Source organism: Oncorhynchus keta, chromosome 35 (genome assembly GCF_023373465.1).
Source record: "Oncorhynchus keta strain PuntledgeMale-10-30-2019 chromosome 35, Oket_V2, whole genome shotgun sequence".
Lineage (NCBI taxonomy): Eukaryota > Metazoa > Chordata > Actinopteri > Salmoniformes > Salmonidae > Oncorhynchus > Oncorhynchus keta.
This window is the reverse complement of record NC_068455.1, coordinates 33,437,748-33,463,747: the sequence shown is the minus strand read 5'-3', so window position 1 is coordinate 33,463,747 and position 26,000 is coordinate 33,437,748. Positions and strand designations below refer to the sequence as shown.

At 42.0% G+C, this 26,000-nt stretch overlaps 1 protein-coding gene across 1 annotated transcript; it reads right to left on the bottom strand.

The window, feature by feature from the left end:
• Window positions 1-20,064: 20,064 nt before the first annotated feature.
• On the bottom strand, window positions 20,065-25,163 carry LOC118368396 (lysozyme g-like). Its single transcript, XM_035752457.1, has 8 exons — window positions 24,763-25,163; window positions 24,028-24,111; window positions 23,710-23,909; window positions 21,864-22,020; window positions 21,631-21,771; window positions 21,325-21,378; window positions 20,942-21,103; window positions 20,065-20,719 (listed from the first exon to the last, which is right to left on the bottom strand). The coding sequence occupies exons 1-8, from the start codon at window positions 24,764-24,766 to the stop codon at window positions 20,610-20,612; spliced, it is 912 nt and encodes a 303-aa protein (XP_035608350.1). The 5' UTR covers window positions 24,767-25,163; the 3' UTR covers window positions 20,065-20,609.
• Between the last annotated feature and the right edge of the window lie 837 nt (window positions 25,164-26,000).

Genomic DNA, 26,000 nt, shown 5'->3' with positions numbered 1-26,000 from the left:
TATTCAAATAGTTGCTTTAAATTCTTTACTTCCTGGTCAATTTTTTCCCTTTGTTCTGGCCTAGTAGTTAGTTAACCAAAACACACATCAATTACAATGCTCTCAATTGATAGTTGTGCTTTGTATTGTAATGTCCTTACTGAGGAGATGATGGATGGTTGTTGTTTTACAGTAATAAAGGTTAAAGAGACTCCAGTAGAGTAACTGTTCACTCACAGTTGTAGTTGCAGCATTGTCACTTGTGAGTCTTTGGCTCCACCTAGTGTCAAGTGATGGGACAAAACGATAAAAATACTGACTTGTAATTTATACCCATTTCAGACAGAAGATGTGGATGGTATATTACCTGTAAAAAATATAAGGCAATGTTTATATGACCTCCATTCAAACAGCCCCTAATTTACCACTTTCTTGCAGGTATACTCATTTTATACATATCAGTGGGTAACTGGCAAATTCAGGTGTGGGAAGGTTGTTGTTAAGCCATGGGGGCTGTTTGCATTTCAAATTAGGGAGGTGTTAAACAATAGAAGTGTTCATGAATTTACCTGCAATAAACCAGAGGACCATTCACACAGCCCCAATATCTGTATTTTGGTTACAGGGTCTGTGAAAATGACTAGGTCTTCAGGTATCTTTACCATTTACCCCCTACCCTTTTCCGCAGCCTGGTCTCATAGACTAGATGTAACATAGTAAATCTAAATCCGGACTCCTGAAATTGGTATGATATGTTACATCTGGTATCGTTACATAAGGCTAAAGGTTACTTAAAGCAAAAAACTAAGGTTGGGCGGATGTATGGGTGTATAACGAGAACGTCTACCAACCCAATGGTTAGGTGTTTGAAAAAGAAAGAAAATCTGACTATGAGTTATGTGATAGTAAGTCATAATTCTGAGCGTGTCCATCGGTATTATGAGATAGTAAGTCATAGTTATGAGATTGTAAGTCATCATTATGAGATAGTAAGTCGTAATTATGAGATATTTTAGACATAATTATGATACAGTAAGCTAAGTCATTAATGTGATATGTTTAGGCGATCTGTACCACATAAATCCCATGTGCACTTTGCATCAGGCACTCAACTTTCAAGGATAAACGTATGTAAAGCCTATCCTATAGTCAATTAGCCTACACATTGTGTGTGTGAGAATGTGGTTGTGTGTGTGTGTGCGTGTGTGTGTGTTAGTGATGCACGGGTTGACTCATTCCCCGAAGTTCCCAGTTATAGCCAGTGTCGGGTTGAAACAATACATAAAGCAAATCCTTAAAAGTATTATTTTTGTGCAATGTATAGGCCTATCTATAGGCTACAATGAGGCTTTTCTTTCATCATTTTTCAGCTATCTGGCATTAGTGCATAAACAAAGCTTTAGGGACTAACTTTACTGCACCCAGTGCTTGGGTTGGGCCGGAGCTGTCTGGAGCGCCATGCTGACACTTCTTAACATTTTGGGGGAATTGTGTACCGGCTCCTCCATAAAAACAAAGTCAAAGACTAGGCTAAGCTCATTCATCGAAACATATAACGATGCCGAACTTCGCTTGTGCAGGCCGTCAAGTCAATAAAGTTGTTTTTGATGAAAATGGAAACGTGTCAGTTTGTGACTTTTAAAAGGTTGGAGTAATAACATGTTCAACTACTGTAATGGAAATGTTAATGTTTGTGCTTTTCTTATCACTCATTCACTCATGTGCTGTTCTATAAACCAATTTCTGTGTTCATGCAAGTGGGTGACTGAACAAATCCTCACTATCAGTAGCTGCAATTTGGTAGCACGCCCAGACTTTGTTTTGATATCTCAGTTTCAAGGTCTCAGCTTAGAGAGAAGAAGCCTCGTGATGTATTGGTCTGTCACATGTTATGAACCAGTATTTGTCGGTCACATGAATGAAACAAAACGGCAATGATCAATTAAATCATGCAAATATAACTTGTCTGTGTATAGGCGTATATAAGACAACTGCTGGGACTGCCCAGGGAGAGCTCCTTATTGACATGTGTACTATGGTGCATTGAGTGGGTTGGAACCTCTCTAGCGCACTGACAAATAAACAATGACTCATTTAAAATTGACTTTGTGTCCTTGTGTAAGAATGTCCACGACACTACTTAAGACATTCACTCGAATCTAGGTTGTGCATTTAGATTTTGAGAATATACCAACTAAGGAAGAAATGTTCACTTCTCTCATTGACTTCTCAAGACCAGGCCTGCTCTGCTTGGTCTGCTTTGCAAGCATTCCTGGAAGTCTCACGATGTTGCGCCTCTGAGTTTAGAAACTGTGACAAAGTAGCCTATTCCCCGCCCTGATTCACACACCGAGGCAAAAAAGGTTGATCAAATAAGAATAAAGGCGGGATCTGGATAGAATAGCAATGGAGAGTGGGTATTAATTTCCTGATTCCGCTTTGTTCAAATGTTTTTGCTGCTAGTTTATAAATCTGTGCATGAGAGTAGGCTGTTTGAGACTGCACAAATTGAAGATGTGCCAGTTTGAATGCGAATCACTGTCCAAACTGTCAAAGGAGGATTTGTAAGGACATGAAAAGTCATGGGAATTAGTTAAATAATTTTTGTTAATATAATTCACGAAGGCACACTTTCAAATAAGATCAATGACTTGAAAATCTAGGCTACTTATCAGAAATGATAGGAATGACCCTTCAGTGCATGTCTGTGTGTGCTGAGTGTGTGCCATTGCCAGTAGGAAGTTGCCCAAGGAGAAAGAACAGGACATTTCAGCAGCAGATATAAAATAATGACAGACAATAGACAAACTATATGTCCAATTCAAAACATTACTTGTAGTAGTTATCTCGCTAGCTAACTAAGCATTCATGTCAGTGTAAACCTTCCACCAGCACTGTAGAGCCTAAATAAATCTGCACCGTTGAAAAACTGGGATTCCCCTCTATTAAACAGTAACCATGTAATTGGGACAACACAAAAAAATATTCTAAGAATAGCCTAAATTGCAAATAACTTGCTGTGCATAGATCTCACCTGAAACATTCATCTTTGAGCCTTATACAGTGCCTTGCGAAAGTATTCGGCCCCCTTGAACTTTGCGACCTTTTGCCACATTTCAGGCTTCAAACATAAAGATATAAAACTGTATTTTTTTGTGAAGAATCAACAACAAGTGGGACACAATCATGAAGTGGAACGACATTTATTGGATATTTCAAACTTTTTTAACAAATCAAAAACGGAAAAATTGGGCGTGCAAAATTATTCAACCCCCTTAAGTTAATACTTTGTAGCGCCACCTTTTGCTGCGATTACAGCTGTAAGTCGCTTGGGGTATGTCTGTATCAGTTTTGCACATCGAGAGACTGAAATTGTTTCCCATTCCTCCTTGCAAAACAGCTCGAGCTCAGTGAGGTTGGATGGAGAGCATTTGTGAACAGCAGTTTTCAGTTCTTTCCACAGATTCTCGATTGGATTCAGGTGTACTGTATATAAACATGTCTAGTTAGATACCTTGCTTTGAAGTAGCCTACATTATCCATTTGATCCCTGATTCACTGAATTAGGGAATCATATTATAAAGGCAAAAGTCTTTGGTTGTAATGTTGCAATATTTTACATCAAGGGTGGCAGCCATCCTTCAGGATAGCTACTGCATGGATTTACAGGCTTTTGTTAAAGCCATGGTCTACTCACATTGTAGCCTAAACATCAGCTGCTCAACAGGACCATGATAAGCAGACTTGGGTGTTTCAGGGATGGACAAAAAGCCAAGCCTGCACACCCAGGAGCTCTCCATATGGATGGCTGACCACATGTTAACAACATGTGACTAACAGTACAGTTATACTTTTTAGGGGGTTAAGTGCCTTGATCAAGGGCACAACGGCAAGAGATGGTAGATCTACATGGGATCAGACACAGAGGCCTTCCCGTATCAATAATGCTTACTTTTTAATTTAGGCTATAATAATAGTCATGAAAATTTGGTTAGAAGTCATGAAAATGTGTATAAACCCATAACAGTGAATAATCAGAGGTCTCTATGGATAATGATTTCTGAATAACTTACACGCCAAATGCTTTTGGGAATAGGCAGAAAAGGGCAGAAAAAGTTTACCTTGATCCCCTGAGGAAAAAATAACTATGTCTGAGTTTAATTCAATAAGAGAAAAGCTGTGAAATGGAGAGTTGAAAATAAAGAGAAGGGAAGACCAGAAAGTAATGTTTGGTAACTTGTAACTGAGGATGATAGTGGTGCCTATGTTATGTCTGATGATTGTGAGGTGCTGCACAAATTTGACAGTCACAAGAAGGGGACTTCAAATAGGCCTATGGCACATCAAGGGAAGTGTAACCTATGGTTATATGGTTTGAATGGAAACTGAAAGATGGAAACTAACTGCAAGTCTGCAAGTCTATAAACTCTCTCATAGTCTTAATATTAACTCCTGCAGAATTAAGCATTTCATGCAGTAAGATTATACACATTGTGACTAGGGAGCAAGAGTGGAGAAATATGATTTATTTCTTTCAGCAACTTGAGAGAATGTGAATGCGCAGTTAGATACCATCTGTAGAGGCGCTATCTTTATCAGCATCATAAAAGCTGACAGTATTTCACCTACATAAAATATTAATCAAAGCCAAACTGAAATCAGAAACATGTGTGTGACATGTGCTCCCTCTCCAGCCTCTTGGTTACCAGGCTGCTCGTTATGCTGCACACCTGTCACCAGCGTTACGCGCATCTGAGCATAATGACACTCACCTACATCAATACAATGTGGGTTCGCTTTCTATTTCCTTACAACCGGTCAGACTGATGTAATTTGTGAATTGAACAGAAAACTGTAACATTTTGTTGTTGAGGTACTGCATTTTCTCACCAGTCCCTAACCGTCTTTGGTCCCTAAATGTCTTTGCTCCGTGAAAGAAGCAGAGATGACTGAAACTTTACCAATGTCAACTTGATTGAAGCATTCATTCTATCATTTATAACATTCTGGTGAGCAAGGGTTTATTTAGTCTTCTAGGACAACATTATGACTGTAGCCTAGAGTGTATTTATGGGTTAAGGACGGGGGTAGGCCTCAGATTTTCACTTTATCACATATAGTCAGAGGTTGTGGATGGGTTATTACCAATTGTGGGTGGGTGCAGGTGAACAAACAGCTGACCCGCGCACCACTAGTGTTTGTGTGTGAGAGAGAGAAAAAGAGCTAGTGAGAGAGAGCGAGCAAGAGAGAGTGTGGTGATATTGTTCCATATTAATGGTTTGGAGAGTTTTGTTGAGATGAGTTGGTGCCTGTTTGACATCAGATTGAATTCATTCAATTCAATCCAATAAAGGGGCAATCTAGGATTTTTTACTTCCAACGTACAGCCATTGATTCTTGAATGGAACTCAAATGGCTCATGAGTAAAGGTCCAAAATATAAGCTTGTTTTAATCTGCTTTGCAGCATGGCTAATACCACATCACGGCCATGATTTAAAAAATGTCATAACATATGGCCTCACGTATTATTGCTTAAATATCTTATTTTGACTTACTATCTCATACTTGACTTAGTATCTCATTATCAAGGGTTGGAACTGATTCAAGGAACAGAACCAAAAACCTGGAAAATAACAAATTATTTGAAAATGAAACCTGAAACAAAAGTGATCTATACTATTCTTGAACAATACTGTTATTTTAAAAGCATATGAACCGATTCATAATGTGTCGTGGAAATTCTAACCAAAAGGAAGATAGACTGCAGATTCTTCAAAACAACAACTTTAAGATTTTCACATCTGGAGAGGTTAACAATCACTCAATGTTTCACCGAGTCGTGGCTGAACGACGACATGGATAACAAACAGCTGGCTGGGATTTACGTGTATCGGCAAGATAGAACAGCTGCCTCCGGTAAGACAAGGGGTGGAGGTCTGTGTCTACTTGTCAATAACAGCTTGTGCACAAAATCTAATATTAAGGAAGTTTCAAGGTTTTGCTTGCCTGAGGTATAGTATCTCCTGATAAGCTGTAGACCACACTGTTTACCAAGAGTGTTTTCATCTATATTTTTCATAGCAGTCTACCACCACAAACCAATGTCGGCACTAAGACCGCACTCAATGAGCTACAGTGGGGCAAAAAAGTTTTTAGTCAGCAACCAATTGTGCAAGTTCTCCCACTTAAAAAGATGAGAGAGGCCTGTAATTTTCATCATAGGTACACTTCAACTATGACAGACAAAATGAGAAAAAAAATCCAGAAAATCACATTGTAGGATTTTTAATGAATTTATTGTCACGACCATCGTAGGAAGCGGACCAAAGCGTAGGTTGGCAACCTACCTCTCTGGGAAGGCCCAGAAGGCCTACTTTGATTTGAACACTGACCAGATTCGCGTAGGAGCTGTGCCTAACTTACCCGTGTCCATTCTCCTCGGTCGAGACTTCCCTCTCTTCCAGGCACTGTGGAGGAAGGACCTGGGGAGGCGAGTACGGGAGGTAGGAAGAAAAGTAAAAAAGACGGTGGCCTGTGCCACCCAACCCCCGCCACAAGAGGTGTACACTGGGCCCGAGTCGGACCCAGAAGAGGGAGACGACCCCGCTCTGGCAAGCGAACCACCATGCCAGGAAGACCGCAGGCTCCTCTTTATGGAGGTGGAGGCCCTAGACGGACCCCCCGACATGGGAATCCTCACGGGTCGATTCGGGACGGCCCAATTAGATGACCCAAATCTCCAGAACACTAGGGCCCAGGTGATGTCGGTGGATGGCGCACAGTTACCTGGGATAAGTGATTGGCGCTACCCCCACTTTGCAATTAAGCATAATTTATTGTATCAGGTAGTAAAGCATAATGGGGAGACAAAAGACTTGTTCCTCATACCCAGCCAGTATGGTAGGACTGTGTTGCAGCTTGCCCACACCCACCTGCTTGGGACACACCTGGGGGTGGAGAAAACCAGGGAGTGGGATCGGGAACCAGTTCCACTGGCCCGGAGTCAAGTGCGCCGTGGAGGACTACTGCCGTAGTTGCCCGGAGTGCCAGATCACAGCTCCGAGGGTGCAGTATTGAAACCCCTTTGGTTCCCTTGCCCATTATAGGAGTGCCATTCGAGTGGGTGGCAATGGATCTGGTGGGTCCGTTGGTAAAGACCGCGAGGGGACACAAATACATCCTGGTAATCATGGATTACGCCACCCGGTATCCTGAGGCAATCCTGCGACGCACGGCGGCATCAAAAGGTATCGCACGGGAGCTCTTCCATTTATTTAGCCGGGTGGATATTCCACGGGAAATCCTGACGGACCAGGGCACCGCGTTCATGTCTCGTGTGATGAAGGATGTCTGCAATTTGTTACGAATCAAACGGTTGAGGACCAGTGTGTACCATCCACAAACAGACAGGCTGGTGGAACGCTTAAATAAGACCCTGAAACAGATGCTGAAGAAGGTCATCAAGAGAGACTGGAGGAACTGTGACCAGCTGCTGCCCCACCTGATGTTTTCAGTGCGCAAGGTACCCGAAGCATCCACGGGGTTCTCCCCCTTTGAGCTCCTGTATGGCCGTCGGCCCCGCTGGCTGCTGGACCTAGCCAAGGAGGTCTCGGAAGAGCAGCTGACCCCCCTTCGCAGTGTAGTGTGGAAGAGATGAGGGAGAGGATGACGGCGATTTGGCCAGTGGTGAGAGAGCACATGGCCCAGGCGCAACATCTACAACCGGGGGGCCCAACCATGAGAGTTACAACCCGGTGAGAAGGTCTTGGTGCTGATCCCTACCATGGAGAGTAAATTCCTGGCTATGTGGCATGGGCCCTATGACATTGTTGAGCGGGTAGGCGACGTCAACTATAAGGTCCACCAACCGGGGCGGAGAAAACCCCTCCAGCTTTTTACCATGTAAATTTACTGAAGAAATGTGAGATTGCACGCTTAGGCTCTGAGCGTAACGTGGACCCGGGGGCCTTGGTAGAAGTGGCAATGGGGGAAGATCTCAGCCCGACCCTGTGGGAGGTGGTACAGTGGACTGAATACAGAGAGTGTCATCCCTTACTTACAGTTATCTGTCAAGGAAAATAATGGCAGAATAATAGTTGGTTGTTCATTTAGGATTTATAAAAAATATATCAGCCATGTTAATCAAGTGGGTGCTCTTCTAAAGCTCCTTTTATGTCTTCTTAGGAGAATTCATCCATATGGTTTACTAACAATATGTGTTGAATGACTGAAATTGTCATTGAATTTCCAAATCAGACTTCACAGGTCATTGAGAGAAATTCCGATCCTTTCAAGGAAATCTAGTCTACACTAAGGAGATTAACATGCAAGTGTTTTGAATCCAAGTTAATACGAGGGTACAAAATTGAGGTACCTACTGTAGTACAGAGAGGTCAAACAGGGTGGAGTGTTCCCCAGCAGCTGCTGTCTCACATCAGAGGCTGACCCTTCAGGTCCTGGGGCTCCTGGGGCTCCGGCACCTTTTCAAATGTGAGAGCACACGTAAGAGTAATTTGAAAGATTGGGCTAGCAGCAGTCAGGCAAAGGTCAGCTACCCAAAAGGCCCTTCTCAGATGCTGACCACTCTTTGAAATGCAGAGCACCAAGGGGTGGGGATCAATAATGTTTGACATCATCATTCACCCCCAAGTCCACGCCCCACAGTTCCAATGACAGGTGCTCAGAGAGTTGGTCCAGCGGAATACGTCCATGTTCTCTGTGGTGCCGGGGTGCACGGACCTCATGGAAATCAGGTCCACACCCTTCTGGGAGAAGAAGTGCGTAAACGGCCATACCGGATACCAGAATCCCGGAAGGTGGCGGTCCAGCGGCAAGTGACAAGAATGTTAGAAATGGGGGTACGAGGAGTCACACGGTGAGTGATCTAGCCCCATGTGGTCATCCTGTCTGGGTTGGCGCCCCCCCTTGGGTTGTGCCATGGCGGAGATCTTTGTGGGCTATACTCAGCCTTGTCTCAGGATGGTAAGTTGGTGGTTGAAGATATCCCTCTAGTGGTGTGGGGGCTGTGCTTTGGCAAAGTGGGTGGGGTTATATCCTTCCTGTTTGGCCCTGTCCGGGGGTGTCCTCGGATGGGGCCACAGTGTCTCCTGACCCCTCCTGTCTCAGCCTCCAGTATTTATGCTGCAGTAGTTTATGTGTCGGGGGGCTAGGGTCAGTTTGTTATATCTGGAGTACTTCTCCTGTCCTATTCGGTGTCCTGTGTGATTCTAAGTGTGCGTTCTCTAATTCTCTCCTTCTCTCTTTCTTTCTCTCTCTCTGAGGACCTGAGCCCTAAGGCCATGCCCCAGGACTACCTGACATGATGACTCCTTGCTGTCCCCAGTCCACCTGGCCGTGCTGCTACTCCAGTTTCAACTGACCTGAGCACTAGGACCATGCCCCAGGACTACCTGACATGATGACTCCTTGCTGTCCCCAGTCCACCTGACCGTGCTGCTGCTCCAATTTCAACTGTTCTGCCTTATTATTATTCGACCATGCTGGTCATTTATGAACATTTGAACATCTTGGCCATCTTCTGTTATAATCTCCACCCGGCATAGCCAGAAGAGGACTGGCCACCCCATATAGCCTGGTTCCTCTCTCGGTTTCTTCCTAGGTTTTAGCCTTTCTAGGGAGTTTTTCCTAGCCACCGTGCTTCTACACCTGCATTGCTTGCTGTTTGGGGTTTTAGGCTGGGTTTCTGTACAGCACTTTGAGATATCAGCTGATGTACGAAGGGCTATATAAATACATTTGATTTGATTTGATTTGATAGTGCTGGTTCCGAAACCGGACGGCACCGTCCACTTCTGTAATGACTTCCGGGGCCTGAGCGAGGTCAGTAAGTTTGATGCCTACCCCGTGCCCCGGGTGGACGAACTGATCGACCGCTTGGGGACGGAGAGATACGTCAGCACCTTGGACCTGACAAAGGGGTACTGGCAGGTGCCATTGGCAGCGGCCTCCCGGGAGAAGACTGCCTTCTCCACCCCGGGGGGGCTATACACTACCGGGTTCTGCCTTTCGGGCTCCACGGGGCACCAGCGACATTTCAGCGACTCATGGACCGAGTCCTGCGGCCGCGCACAGTGAGTACGCAGCGGCTTATCTAGATGACATACTGTAATTGTGCACAGTGACAATTGGGAGTCACATCTGTGTAAGTTACAGGCCGTGGTTGATGCGCTACGGGATGCAGGTCTGACCGCGAACCCCCACAAGTGCAAGCTGAGCTTCGCCGAAGTGGAGTACCTGGGATATCAGATCGGGAGGGGAAATGTGAAACCCCAATAAAAAAAATTGCTGCCATTAGGGGATGGCCGGTCCCCCGAACCAAGAGGCAGGCAAAGTCATTCCTGGGGTTAGCAGGCTACTACAGTAGATATGTACCTAACTTTGCTGCAATAGCTTCTCCCCTCACAGATTTAACAAAGGCACGACTACCCCAGACAGTGCGATGGACGGAGGACACAGAGGCGGCGTTCCAGGCCCTGAAGGATGCGCTATGTTCACACCCAGTACTCGTTACCCCAGACTTATCAAAAAACCTCCTGGTCCAGACAGACGCGTCTGACACTGGGGTAGGGTCCGTTTCGTCCCAAGAGTGGGAAGGCGAGGAGCACCCCATCCTGTATGTCAGCAGGAAGCTCCTCCTGAGGGAGAAGAAATACTCAATTGTCGAGAAGGAGTGCCTCGCCGTGAAGTGGGCCCTCGACACCCTCAACTATTACCTCCTCGGAAGGAAGTTCACCCTGATTACTGACCATGCCCCCCTCTTGTGGATGGCATGAGGTAAGGACACGAATGACCGTGTCATCCGCTGGTTCCTGTCCTTAAAGCGATTCTCTTTCTCTGTCATCCACAGGTCGGGGGCCCAGCACGGCAATGCGGACGCCCTATCCAGGAGGCATGCAAACCTAGCCCTGAGCATGCCTCCCTCCCAGGCAGGGCTAAGGAGGGGGTGGGGGGTATCCCAGGAGGTCTACCCCGGGGGATGATAATAGAGGGCAGGTATGTGAGGCGACGTTGGCCTCTGCTGGGAATACGGGAGCTGGGCACCACGACACGGACAGCTTAATGGAGGTAATGGAGATTTTACAGAAATTCTGTTAACAAAGTTTGCATCTGAACAGTTCTTCCAGTAAATGTGTTTTTGTAAAATGTTCTGTGTAAATTGTTAAAAGTGGTACTTGTGCATATAGTTCTATGGTTTGTTAAACTTTGAAATCAATGGTTTTTGTTTGGCATACATTTAAGTGAAAAATCTGATTCTCAGCGGAATTCCATTGCTGTGGAATTGCCCCTATGTAAAAAGCTGTGAAAACAAAAAGGTAATACAAAGAAATAGGCCTAAATAAATAAATAAATAACAATGACCCCGATTCCCTGTCGACTGACCTAATTTCAGTTGTGTAATATCTCACTCTTTATGTACGTCAGTATTGGCATGTACTCTTATGTTGCATTTTTATCAATATCCTGGTCCACATATCCTAATAATAGCAACAACAAAAAAACGGTAAGGGATTTCCTCTCAAGAAAAAGGTGTAGCTACAGTTGAAGTCGGAAGTTTGCATACACTTATGTTGGAGTCATTAAAACTCGTTTTTCAACCGCTCCACACATTTATTGTTAACAAACTGTAGTTTTGGCAAGTCGGTTAGGACATCTACTTTGTGCATGACACAAGTCATTTTTCCAACAATTGTTTACAGACAAATTATTTCACTTATAATTCACTGTATCACAATTCCAGTGGGTCAGAAGTTAACATACACTAAGTTGACTGTGCCATTAAACAGCTTGGAAAATTCCAGAAAAAATTCCTGATAGGCTAATTGACATAATTTGAGTCAATTGGAGGTATACCTGTAGATGTATTTCAAGGCCTACCTTCAAACTCAGTGCCTCTTTGCTTGACAACATGGGAAAATCAAAAGAAATCAGCCAAGACCTCAGAAAGAAAATTGTAGACCTCCACAAGTCTGGTACATCCTTGGGAGCAATTTACAAACGCCTGAAGGTACCACGTTCATCTGTATAAACAATAGTCGCCAAGTATAAACACCATGGGACCACTCAGCCGTCATACCGCTCAGTTCTGTCTCCTGGAGATGAATGTACTTTGTGCGAAAAGTGCAAATCAATCCCAGAACAACAGCAAAGGACCTTGTGAAGATGTTGGAGGAAACAGGTACAAAAGTATCTATATCCACAGTAAAACAAGTTCTATATCGTCCTAACCTGAAAGGCCGTTCAGCAAGGAAGAAGTCATTGCTTCAAAACCACCATAAAAAAGACTGACTACGGTTTGCAACTGCACATGGGGACAATGATCATACTTTTTGGAGAGATGTCCTCTGGTCTGATGAAACAAAAATATAACTGTTTGGCCATAATGACCATCGTTATGTTTAGAGGAAAAAGGGGGAGGCTTGCAAGCCGAAGAACACCATCCCAACCGTGAAGCACTGGGGTGGCAGCATCATGTTGTGGGGGTGCTTTGCTGCAGGAGGGACTAATGCACTTCACAAAATAGATGCCACCATGAGGAGGACAATTATGTGGATATATTCAAGCAACATCTCAAGACATCAGTCAGGGAGTTAAAGCTTGGTCACAAATGGGTCTTCCAAATGAACAATGACCCCAAGCATACTTCCAAAGTTGTGGCAAAATGGCTTAAGGACAACAAAGTCAAGGTATTGGAGTGCCCATCACAAAGGCCTGACCTCAATCCAATGGAACATTTGTGGCTAGAACTGAACTGAAAAAGTGTGTGCGAGCAAGGAGGCCTATAAACCTGACTCAGTTACACCAGCTCTGTCAGGAGGAATGGGCCAAAATTATCCCAACTTATTGTGGGAAGCTTGTGGAAGGCTACCCGAAACGTTTGACCGAAGTCAAATCATTTAAAGGCAATGCTGCCAAATACTAATTGAGTGTATGTACACTTCTGACCCACTGGGAATGTGATGAAAGAAATAAAATATGAAAGAAATCACTCTCTCTACTATTATTCTGACATTTCACATTCTTAAAATGAAGTGGTGATCCTAACTGGCCTAAGACAGTCTGTAGCTCAGTTGGTAGAGCATGGCGCTTGTAACGCCAGGGTAGTGGGTTCAATTCCCGGGACCACCCATACGTAGAATGTATGCACACACGACTGTAAGTCGCTTTGGATAAAAGCGTCTGCTAAATGGCATATATTATTATTATATTTAATCGGATTAAAAGTCAGGAATTGTGAAAAAAGGAGTTTAAATGTAATTGGCTAAGGTGTATGTAAACTTCCGACTTCAACTTTATATATTATTGAAATGCTGGCGTTCAATCTCACTCTCTATTGAAGGTCAGATGTGTTTGAATGTTTCCTCTATTTCTACTGTTTTTCACAAAAAGTGAATGGGAAGACTAGGAACTGACCAGAGCCATTTGCACAACATAAAATGTTTTAGAATCCACCACCCGCTGTCATTGCTTCATGTAACAATCCTGGAATTCATTGGGTTATTCCAGTTTTCCCCTCACATGCAGTAATGCACATGCACGCACGTCTCTGGTTTCGAATGTGTATGGCGTTCTAATCGACTGCCTCTCTGTAAAATGCCCTTTACTTGAGTGCTGCTGCTCTCCTTTGTTTGATAACGGCTACAGAATAAAGGAACACCCTGATTCATGAAAGAACAGTAAAGCCACTTTCACACTAGTAAAATGTTAACACTCAATTATTATAGCAGCACATTATTTCACAAAGTGTTACTCTATTCAAAACTGTAGCTTATACTACCCTGGTGGGCCGTTGGGTAGGAGGGGATGCTGTACTGTGTCTGACTAGATCTTAAACTCTGCTCTGCCACTTTAAATCCTGGAGCCCAAACGTGAATGTGAATGTGTCCTGGAAATCCTGGAACCCAAAGGTGAATGTGGTCCTGCTTAAACCAAGCTGTGTCACTCTTTAAACAAAGGCGTCTGTTTAACTGCAACACCCTCGTCTTTGACTAGTCCCCATGGGCACATGTACTGTACCAGCCAGGTCTGCTTCTGCACTCTGAAACGCTTTTTTAAACTTATTACACAATACTGTGAAGTGAAAATACAGTATCTTTCTCTTTCATTTCCAACTGTTCTACCTTTAAACTGAAACTGAAAGAGATTGGAATTCCAATTTCCTTTTTTTAAATGTGAAAAATCCCTGTTGTGCTGTCTGATTTCTTGGTCTGTTCGTGCACATTACATTTCCAAATCTCTGATATTCATATTCAGAACAGTGCTTGCCTTGGGATTTAAGAAGTGCAGCTGTCTTTTTCCATGTGGGTCCATTAGACTATGTTCACTGAAATTCACAAATTACATGTTATTAGAAACCTCTGATTATTCACTGTTAAGGGTTCATACACATGTTCCATGACTTTCAACCAAATGTTCAGGACTATTATTATAGCCTACATGAAAAAGTCAGTATTATTGACACTGGAAGGCTGCTGTGCCTGATCCCATGTAGGCCTACCATCTGCCGTTGTGCCTTTAATCAAGGCACTTATGTTACGGGATTTTTTAAAATCAATAATGACTCATTTTGTATACATTTCAATCAGGACTGACTATTCAGAAAACTATTATGTTACTGTATAGATGTATGAATTTTCTTTGAACCTTAGTACTGAATATAATGTGTGTAAATATAATCAAGAATTAGAACAATGACTGTCTGTTCCTTGGTAGAAATTAATTAACTTATCGCTAGACTGGCTAGAATGCTTATCTACACAGTCAGACCTTGGCTCTGGTCATAAAGTATCTAAGTCTTGAGAATCATACAGCCAATGTACTGGAGCGGAGATGAGACGGGGTAGTACGAAAACTAATGACGTCATCTTCAGTTTATAACCTGTGGTAAACTGTATCATGTTCACTACTCTCGAGAATAAACGCAGCTGGTTGATTTTTGAGACTGGTCTCTGTCCATTTTATGCAAATAAGAGTCTTACAAATTCTCAGGAATTGACAGAGTGTTTCATTTTAATTGGGTATTAAAACATAGAGAAATATAATTCCTGTAACAACTTAACACCCCTCAAAATAAGAAACTGCACTGTTAGTCACATGTTGTCAATTGGATTGGCTTTTGATCCAGTCCTGAAACACCCTTGTCTGCTTATCAAGGTCCTGTTGAGCAGCTTATGTGTTGAGGCTAAAATGTGATTAGACCAGGGCTTGAACAAAAGCCATTCAATTAATCAAATTAGGTTACTTCAGACAAAGGTATCTAACTATATAAATATTGTCAGCTCAGGGATTTGAATTTGAAACCTTCCAGTTATTAGTCCAACACTCTAACCACTAGGCTACCCTGCCAAGCCATTTATGAAGGAACACTTTTAAATATTATGAATCATTTAAATCTACATATCGTCTGAATGACCCTGCAGTAAGTGTGCTGCGTTTGTGCCTGTGCTATATACAGTATATATATAGCCGATATAGCCCACATACTGTATATAGCACAGGCACAAACGCAGCACACTCACTGCAGGGTCATTCAGACGATATGTAGATTTAAGTGATTCAAATACCTGAGCTGACTATATCTATATAGTTAGATGCCTTTGTCTGAAGTAACCTAATTTGATCCCTGATTCATTGAATGGCTTTTGTTCAAAGTTCAAATCCCTGAGCTGACAAGGTACAAATCTGCCGCTCTGCCCCTGAACAGGCAGTTAACCCACTGTTCCTAAGCTGTCATTGAAAATAAGTATTTGTTCTTAACTGACTTGCCTAGTTAAATAAATTACATTTACAAAAATGATTAAACTAATTTCAATGACTTTTCATGATCTTACAAACCCTAACTTGACAACTTGGAACAGAACATCATGCGCATTCAGGCTGGTACAATCTCGAACAGCCTAGTGTCATGCACAGATTCACAGGCCGCGTTCGAGAGGATCAAAACCGCAATGTATCATGGGTAAATTGTGACTGACTTACTGATCTACAAATAATAAGTCGTTATTTATGATGAAAGGTGATTTGTAGATCAGTCAGTCGTTTTGATGCTCTCAAATAAGGCCATAGACTAGCTGCAAATAAACATTAGCAAAGCGGAATCAGGAAATTGCTATTCATTGCAGATCCCACCTACCTTCTGTTTTGATGAACCTTCTTTGCCTCAGTGTTTGAATCTGGGCCGGCGATAGGCTTCTTTTTTTTATAAATAGAAGCAAAAAATGTAAGTGCCGGTAAGGCGCTCTGGACAGCACTGGCCCAAGTGTAGCACTTATTCAGACATTCTTTATTGCCCATTGCTGACATGCTATTCTATAAAATAATGTATCCGTAATTAATATTACCTGATTGAGCTAATCATGTAAATGTAATTAACTAGAGTGTCCGGGCACCACAAAATAATATTTATAGAGCTGTATTCTTCCGAATAAACTCTTAAAGCCCCAGTAATATTGTACATCAATAGCAGTCAATATTAATCGTCACCTTAACTCAGTCTCATCTGAAAGTTGTAAATTCTTCACGAACCCTGGCTAACAAGTTGAATCAGCAATACAAAATTGGGTTTAATTATTTATTTACTAAATACCTAACTAATCACACAGAATTACACATACACATAATTAATCATAACTTGATTACAAATTACGTCATAAAGGAAAACGTCCCTAGCGGGCGGAACAGATGACAGCTGGTTACACAAAAGAAAAGGGGCTGGGTTTAAGTGAAAGGGCGGGAAGACTGAGGGACAAAGGTAGAAGCTGTGCTATCGTAAATACAGTATCTTGTGCATTCTAAATTACCGCCCATTTGGAAAAGGAAAATGCAATAAATATTTACTCTGAGCTGCGCTTCGGTACGTTGGTGGTAGATGGAAGGCCGTGTTGCCAAACCGAGTCCTTTGTCCTTTGAAGAATGTCTCTGGTGGTCAATTGGATACGTTGTAGTAACGTCGTTGTGTGATAGACACGATACTCTGTCTGTTCCTTCCTAACCCTTGTTTGCAGCTGCTGTTGTTAACTCAACGGCTAGGAGGTATCACTTCTTTTACTTCTTATCACTTCTTCGTTTTATAGCCCATGTCCCTTCATAGGGGTGGGCCACTGATTGAGCAAAACCCAAATCTCACATTTTAGAAGCTAAAATCACATTTCATTCCATCACCAAAAATTCATATTCAAACATTTACATTGAATAACAATTCCATGTGAATCCGATAACTCTGATGTGTAGACTTCCCACTGTAGAGTTTATGCCATTTTATCATTGATGAGAATGTCTCAGATGACAACCGAACTGAAATCATATTCTTTAAGTACCACCGCATATGTTCAATTGTTCGGATACCAGAATATAGTTCATTTCCCCCCACCTTCTGATGTTCCCAGAATCTCTATGTTAACCAAGGGGTTTGCAAATGTAACATTAGTAGGGTAGAGAGAGGAAAAAGGGGGGAAGAGGTATTTATGACTGTCATAAACCTACCACCAGGCCAACGTCATGACAGCACTATATAAGAGAATTAATGGGACTGCCCCGGCAGAGCTCCTGACAGACGTGTACTGTGCTGCATTACCTTTGTTGGAATCTCTCCAGCTTGCTGATAATAAAGAATGATTAATTTAATATTGACTTTGAGTGACACTGTGTTGAATTTCCACACCACTCCCTAAAGCACAGCTCCACCATCCTTAGTGCGATACAGAAGTGTGTTACGTATAATTAGAAATTACAATACTTGAAGAATCATAGGATCTATATAGTGTTAGGTCTGTATAATGGTGAACTACAGAGATCCATTGTGATCATTACAGAGATCCATTGTGATCATTACAGAGATCCATTGTGATCATTGAGGGTACAAATTGGCTATGCATAGTAATACTAGCATACCACTGCCCACACTATGCTAATGTACTTATAGACCAGGCACAGTCCTGTTTCAATATGCTTTGTGTTGTAATCATGACAGACAAAGATATAGTTAAGTTGTTTGGGATAGGGGGCAGCATTTTCACGTTTGGATGAAAAGCGTGCCCAGAGTAAACTGCCTGCTACTCAGTCCCAGTTGCTAATATATGCATATTATTAGTAGAGTTGGATAGAAAACACTCGAAAGTTCCTAAAACTGTTTGAATGATGTCTGTGAGTATAACAGAACTCATATGGCAGGCGAAAACCTGTGAAAAATCCAACCAGGAAGTGGGAAATCTGAGGTTTGTAGTTTTTCAACTCTAGGCCTATCGAATACACAGTGTCTATGGGGTCATATTGCACTTCCTAAGGCTTCCACTAGATGTCAACAGTCTTTAGAACCTTGTTTGATGCTTCTACTGTGAAGTGGGGGCAAATGAGAGTGGAATGAGTAAGAGAGTGCCACGAGCTGACCATGCTCGTTCATGTGGTAGTTAGCTTGCGTTCCATTGCATTTCTGACAAAGGAATTCTCTGGTTGGAACATTATTGAAGATTTATGTTAAAAACATCCTAAAGATTGATTCTATACTTCGTTTGATATGTTTCTGGGACCAATAATATAACTTTTTTGACTTTTTGTCCGACCTTTCCGCTGGACTTGCACGCGCGTTTGGATTTGTTTACCAAACGCCCTAACAAAAGGAGGTATATGGACATAAATGATTAACTCCTGGGAGTGCATTCTGTTGAAGATCATCAAAGGTAAGTGAATATTTATAATGCTATTTCTGACAAATGTTGACTGCACAACATGGCAGATATCTTTGTGGCTTGTTTGGGCTCTGAACGCTGTATTGCATGGTGTGCTTTTTCCGTAAAGTTTTTTAAAAATCTGACACAGAGGTTGCATTAAGGAGAAGTTTATCTAAAGTTCCATGTATAATAGTTATATCTATTATCAATGTTTATGATGAGTATTTCTGTGAATTGATGTGGCTCTCTGCAAAATCACCGCATGTTTTGGAACTACTGAACATAACACGCCAAAGTAAAATGAGATTTTGGGATATAGATATGCACTTTATTGAACAAAACATACATGTATTGTGTAACATGAAGTACTATGAGTGTCATCTGATGAAGATCATCAAAGTTTAGTGATTCATTTTATCTATATTTCTGCTTATTGTGACTCCTCTCTTTGGCTGGAAAAATGGCTGTGTTTTTCTGTGACTTGGTGGTGACCTAACATAATCGTTTGTGGAGCTTTCGCTGTAAAGCCTTTTTGAAATCAGACACTGTGGCTGGATTAACAGGAATTTTCTTTAAAATGGTGCCTAATACTTGTATGTTTGAGAAATTGGATTTATGAGATTTCTGTTGTTTGATTTTGGCGCCTTGCAAATTCACTGGCTGTTGGCAAGGGGTTCCGCTGAACCCCAGTTCTAGACAGGTTTTAAGTGTGGGTCACACAGGCCACACACAATCCTGTCCCTGATAAGAGAGTCTGTGATTACTCCAAAATAGCAGGTGGCAACTAGAGTCCTTAATTCAGTGAGATATTTGTCTAAACTCTCATCTCGGCCCTAAATTGGCATGAAAACATTCTCTCTCAATTGTTTAATTTTTCTTGGGATCACAAAATGCATCCAGTGCTGCAATTACTTCCTCAACAGAGAGATTGTCTTTTGTACTGCCCACACATAGGGTCTCACAAATCTTTCTACCTTTTACCCCAATTAAATAATACAGTAGCTTCACTTTGTAATCCTCAGGTTTTTCTGTCATTGTAAGAGCCATGTACAAATTGAATTCCTCTTTCCATCTTTTCCATGTCAGTGCTAAATTACAATCAGTCTATTTTTCCCGGAGGTTTCAGTGCATTTTCCATGGCGATTTATTTGTAGAATGGAATGTTAGCTACTCACGAATCTGCTTGTATCCAATAGACAGCTAGCTTTTAGCATAAAGTCCCTCACAATAGCCAGCTAACGTTGACGTTCGGCGCGATGACTAGCTTGTAAACTCTGCACATTTTCAAACTGCCGCCTGGGATGTATTCTTCATTTACATCGATGAGATCCAGGTTCTTTTGAGTACCGCTGTCACCTTGTTTCAATATGCTTTGTGTTGTAATCACGAAAGACAAAGATATATAGTTAAGCAAACTTTACTAGGCATGTTGTCAAGCAGCACATTAATAAAGTAAGTAACAACTGGTTTCTGTTTCCTTTTTTAACATCAATATGAGTAACATCAATATTGCTACAAGTCCCACCAAGACAGTCAACTAAAAACACATCCATTCCAAAAGGGCAGAAAATAAGAAATGTTTAATTATATTGCGCAATGACAAGTTGCTGAAAGATTCAACTACGGAAGAAACTTGGATGAGACTGTTTGAAGTTGTGTAATTTTTACTGGGTGTAGTCATCATTTTCAACATGTTCATAAAAGGTTAAAAAGTTTTTTTTTTTTACCATAACAATTGCTGTAGAACCACTGAGCTAATTTAAAATGCAAAATTTGGGAATAATTAGGGAACAATCCTCAGAGAACCTGTTTTTCTTAACAGCAGAGTTGCAATGGATTTTTTTATTTATTCAGTTGACAAGTGGAATACTTTAAGCATGCAGTATCAACAGTGTGAGGGTGTATTGCTCTACTGACAGGTGTTCTTCAAAGCCTCTATGGAACATTTAAGAAATCTTTGTTTTCAGCCATCCCACAGCTCCTCCCACTGCTCCTCCGATGGCTGCTCCCGCACTTCCAACAACTGCAGTGACCGTTCCCGAGAGCCCTACGGCACCTTGAGGGAATACCACACAATGTCTGTCACGATCTCACTCACATCTGAGATCTACAAACATCCAATACATCAAAGTAAAAAAAAGCAAAACAATCTATGATCCATTCAGTTCAGTCGTATGAGCTTTTAACAGTTAGAAACCCCACCATCATATTAGCTTTTATTCATAACTCATTGGCATTGAAATATTGTATCTTTGTTCATCTTTGGTTCGATCCTTACCTGCTGACTGTAGAATAGCAACAAGACTCCCTGCTGCTACCCCACCTCCATTGGCTATGGCCGCGGCAGACATCATGCCTGCTGCTGTTGATCCAGCTGCAATCCCGCCAGCACCAAACCCGATCCCTGTGAGGACTATTGGTGCCAGGGCAACAGCAGAACCTGTGAGGCCAAGCATACAAACATTTTAAAACCTCATTAAGAGTTTGACAATGTGACATTCCAATGACACTTTTACAGGTATATAATTATTCGTAAATTCTTGTTGTTTTATAAGTAAATCAATCACACAAAAAATATATACTATCAAGATACAGAAACATTTTACTTTATGAAAAGTTACTTGATGAAGTACAATGTTAATGCTGATAAAATGACGATACCTCCTCCCACTGCAGCTCCCACTATAACAGCTGCTACTTTAATGACAAGGTTTGCTAAATAGGGAAGAAAATAGAGTATATACACAATTAACTACAATTTTAGATTTTCAGTACATTATAGCATCAGCATTTTTTAAATAAAATGAATTTGTGACTGTTTGGCATCAACCATTAGAGTTTGCTGAAAGACTTAACTAAACAAGAAACTTGGATGAGAAGGTTTGAAGTTGAACCAGACAGTGTAATTATTATTTGGTGTATTTATCATGTTCAACATGTGTATAATGGTTTATAACAGTTATTTACTTGTTTCACAATAACCATGGTTGTAGAACCACTGAGCTCTGGCAACAACATCATTGGAGTAGTCCACTCCAGTGGTATGAGTGTCCACTTCCTCATATGACTCTACACGGTCATCTCCCTTATTGTAGGCTGCTATTCCCCCTGGGTAAACAACATATTGCAATAGTTGCATATTCAATTGAAACAGGTATATTCATTATTTTTATAAAAAACTCTGAGAAAAAGAGTATTACCTTTCAGTTGCTGCTCCTTGGTCCATGAATTAAATTTCTCCTGGATTCTTTTGATGAACTTAATCAGAATTTCAGTGCCTTGTTGGAGATGCTCCTCACTGTTCCATTCCCCCTTTGGAGTGTGCCCGCCACCGCTCGGGGCTGGGGTAGTGTCAATCTGTAAAAATATGTGATATTTTACAGAAATCACCAGGGCTGTGGCGGTCACGAAATGTATGATTTTCCTATAGGCAGAAACTCAAATAGGAAGTACCTGTGCTAAGGACTATTCAATGCTGGTCTGACCAATCAGAATCCCACGCTTCAAGATCATTTTGATCACGCGGACTAGGATATGTTCCGCGTAGCCTCCAAGAACAACATAAACTCATTCACCATATCAGTGTATTCGTCTATCAGGAAGTATATAGGAGATATTGTTCCCACTGTGACTATTCAAATCTACCATAACCAGAAACCGTGGATAGATGGCAGCATTCGTACAAAACTGAAAGTGCAAACTATCGCATTTAACCATGGCAAGGTGACTGGGAATATGGCCGAATATAAACAGGTAAAACAGTACAGAGACAAAGTGGAGTCGCAATTCAACGGCTCATGCACAAGATGTATGTGGCAGGGTCTACAGACAATAACGGACTACAAAGGGGAAACCAGCCACATCACAGACAACAACGTCTTGCTTCCGGACCAGCTAAACGCCTTTTTCACCCACTTTGAGGATAACAGTGTCACCGACGCTGCCGGCCGACGTGAGTAAGACATTTAAGTGCGTTAGCCCTCGCAAGTCTGCCGCCCCAGATGGCATCCTTAGCTGCGTCCTTAGAGCACGTGCAGAGCAGCTAGCTGGAGTGTTTCCGGACATATTCAATCTCTCTCTTTCCCAGTCTGTTGTCCCCACATGCTTCAAGATGTCTACCATTGATCCTGTACCCAAGAACGCAAAAATAAGTGAACTAAATGACTACCACCCGTAGCACTCACTTCTGTTATCATGAAGTGCTTTTTTCACCTCTACCTTACCTGACACTCTAGACCCACTTCAATTTGCTTACCGCCCCAATAGATCCACAGACGATGTAATCGCTATCACATTGCACACTACCCTATACCATCTGGACAAGAGGAATACCTATGTTAGTATCTGGTTCATTGACTATTGCTCAGCATTCAACACCATAGTACCCTCCAAGCTCATCTGTGGAGGTAGGAAACAACACCTCCACTTCGCTGATCCTCAACACTGGGGCCCCACAAGGATGCATGCTCAGCCCCTGTAATCCCTGTTCACCCATGACTGCGTGGCCACGCATGCCTCCAATTCAATCATCAAGTCTGCAGATGACACAACAGTAGTAGGTCTGATTATCAAAAATGACAAGACAGCCTACAGGGAGGTGGGAAGGACCCTGGGGGTGTGGTACCTCTCACCCAACGTCAACAATACAAAGGAGCTGATCGTGGACTTCAGGAAACAGCAGAGGGAGCACCCCCCTATCCACATCGACGGGACAGCAGTGGAGAAGGTGGAAAGCTTCAAGTTCCTCGGTGTACACATCACTGACAAACTGAAATGGTCCACTCACACAGACAGTGTGGTGAAGAAGGCGCAACAGCACCTCTTCAACCACAGGAGGCTGAAGAAATTTGTATTGGCACCTAAAACCTTCAAACACAAGCATTTCACTACACCAGCAATAAAATCTGCTAAACACGTGGGTGACAAATACAATTTGATTTCAGTTATCAAATATAATGTCAACATTTGACCTCAGGAAGGGAATAAATAAGATACAATTTCAATTAAATATGAAGCCACTGCTTATTCCCTCAAACATGTGCCTACCTGCATAAGTCCGAAGGCCTTGCCATTGTCCCCCCTGCCGTGCTTGTCCAGTCCTGTCCCAGCCCGGGACTCTCTTGAGATGATGCCACAGATAACAGCTGGGTCCACTTCATTCCTCTTTGCCACCTTCATTATGAGTCTCTTGTACTTGTCCATGGCAGCACGGTCATGCTCTGCCATTATGTGAGATGCAAGCACCCCTTCAGGAAAACAGTAAAGAAAATGATATCATTTATTTTATTAAATTGATTATATGAAATGGATTAATACTGGATATTGTATTGAATATTTGTGAGTGAATAGCCTGAAAGCGCATACCTTCGTCTTTTTCCCCATCCGCGTTTGCTGTCCTCCAGGAAGCACCACTTGTTTCTACCTTCATAATGTCTCCATACGGAGGCGCTAAATGACAATCAAAAAGAATAAGTAGCCTGTACTTGTGTCCACTTTTTTCAGATCATGGAAATTCATATTTTGCAACCCCCAAAATTGGCAATATTGTAAAAATTCATGAACATAATGTGGTTCGGCATAAGGTTAGCAGCGTGGTTAGAGTTAAGGTTAGGTTTAAAATCGAATTTCAAATCAGATAAATTGTAGAAGTTTATGACTGTGGCAGCTAGCGATTACCAACACAGAACCCGAAACACATGCACACAAACACCAGGGTTAATCTGGGGTCAGACTCAGCCACAATGCAGTGCCACACAACATTAAAACTGAAGTGTTGGCTACTAGCTTTTTGTACAAACCCTGTTGTAGGCTGTCTATGTGCCAAAACAGTCATGCATAGCGACACCTAGCTCCGGAAAGAGCAGATTTCACTGGTTAAATTAAAAATATGAATTATGTCCACGTCAACCAATAGGTCAACATGTTCGTAAAGTTAATTCAGTTGGCTAAGAATTAGCTCTCGAGAACCCAATGCCATCTAGGGAGAAGGACTACTAGCTAACAATATGCCAAATACCATAAATACTTTAAGAAATGTATAAAAGTATTTTTGCAAATACTTCCCAATATTATGCAGAGTAATTGATAAATCAAGCGCACCCATGTTGTTGTCGCTTTGAAGTTCTTGAAACTGGAGGATCCTCAGTCAAACACACAAACCCAGCAATATGATTTCAGACGACTTGCTTCTTCCTCCCTATCGATTTCTGAAAGATCTGTTGATGTTGAAAAATACAACACAACAGATCTCAAACGTTCTAACAGACTCTTAACTTTCGATTTTGCTCTTTCCAATCTCGCGAGGTGTATCCCTGACGTAGATGGAGAAAGTAAACAGCAAAGTCTATTTCCGTTACAACTAAGAGCATTGAAACGCGTGGCTCAACCTCCACTGCTTGGTACCCTGGCTACCACTCTGTGCAAATCGTCAAGCGAGCCCGTGCACATGAGCAAATACTGTATGTGACAGTAAGAGCGAGTCTTGCATCTCGCGCATCTCAATATGTGCATTGCTGCTCGTGACAACGTCATTTCGCTGAGTCAAGCTTTATAATGGTAATCCACACAATTTACAAAATGCAGGCCTGTTTGCAGACAGAGTGCAATCCACGCGTTTGGTTTACCTAGCCACTGTCGAAGATGTAGTATTTTCTACAACAACAACAAAAAGTTGTAAATGCCATTCTCAAACAATGATCTCAAAGTAAGCATTGTTATAGGCAGTGCTTGACTTGGGCAGGAGCTCACCAGAGCTGAATACTGGCACCTCAAATGTTCTACGTTTGGAGCTCCTGTTCCTCTTATAGAATATTAGCTAAAACAATATTGTGGAGTTTCTGCATCTACATTTACACAATACCTACACCCAAAAGGAGTACCGGCACTTATTTCAATGCAAGTCAAGCACTGGTTATGGACACACCATTGGATGCACAGCCTATAAATCTGCAACCACAAACGTCATTTTATACAGTCAAATGCTTTATTTTTCATGCATTTTCACTTCATAAAATGTAATAATCTACTAAATTGACATGCTATTAATTATTAGAAATAAATATTGGTATCAAAAAAGGATTGGCTACTTCACCAGTTCAAACTTCCATGGCAGTCACAGATAACAGAGAAGCAAGCAGACAAAGCAGTCACATTGCCAAGACTAACTCCAAACTATGAACTATACTCACAAGCTACCATTTCCTTGGATTCAAATAGCTAAAAGGAACAATAAAGACTCAGTTTTTAGTGTTGTTGTTGTTACTGACAAAAGATCTGACAGGATTGTCACTCAGAAGGGAACAGCTGATACAGTCTAAGTCGAAATTGAAAATAGATTC

Excerpts from the sequence above, each read along its gene's own strand:
- LOC118368396 (XM_035752457.1), bottom strand. Across the intron at positions 21,379-21,630 it reads CCATGGTTATTGTGAAACAA|CAAACCTTGTCATTAAAGTA; the intron begins GTAAATAACTGT and ends TTCCCTATTTAG. Across the intron at positions 20,720-20,941 it reads TGCTATTCTACAGTCAGCAG|GTGCCGTAGGGCTCTCGGGA; the intron begins GTAAGGATCGAA and ends TATTCCCTCAAG.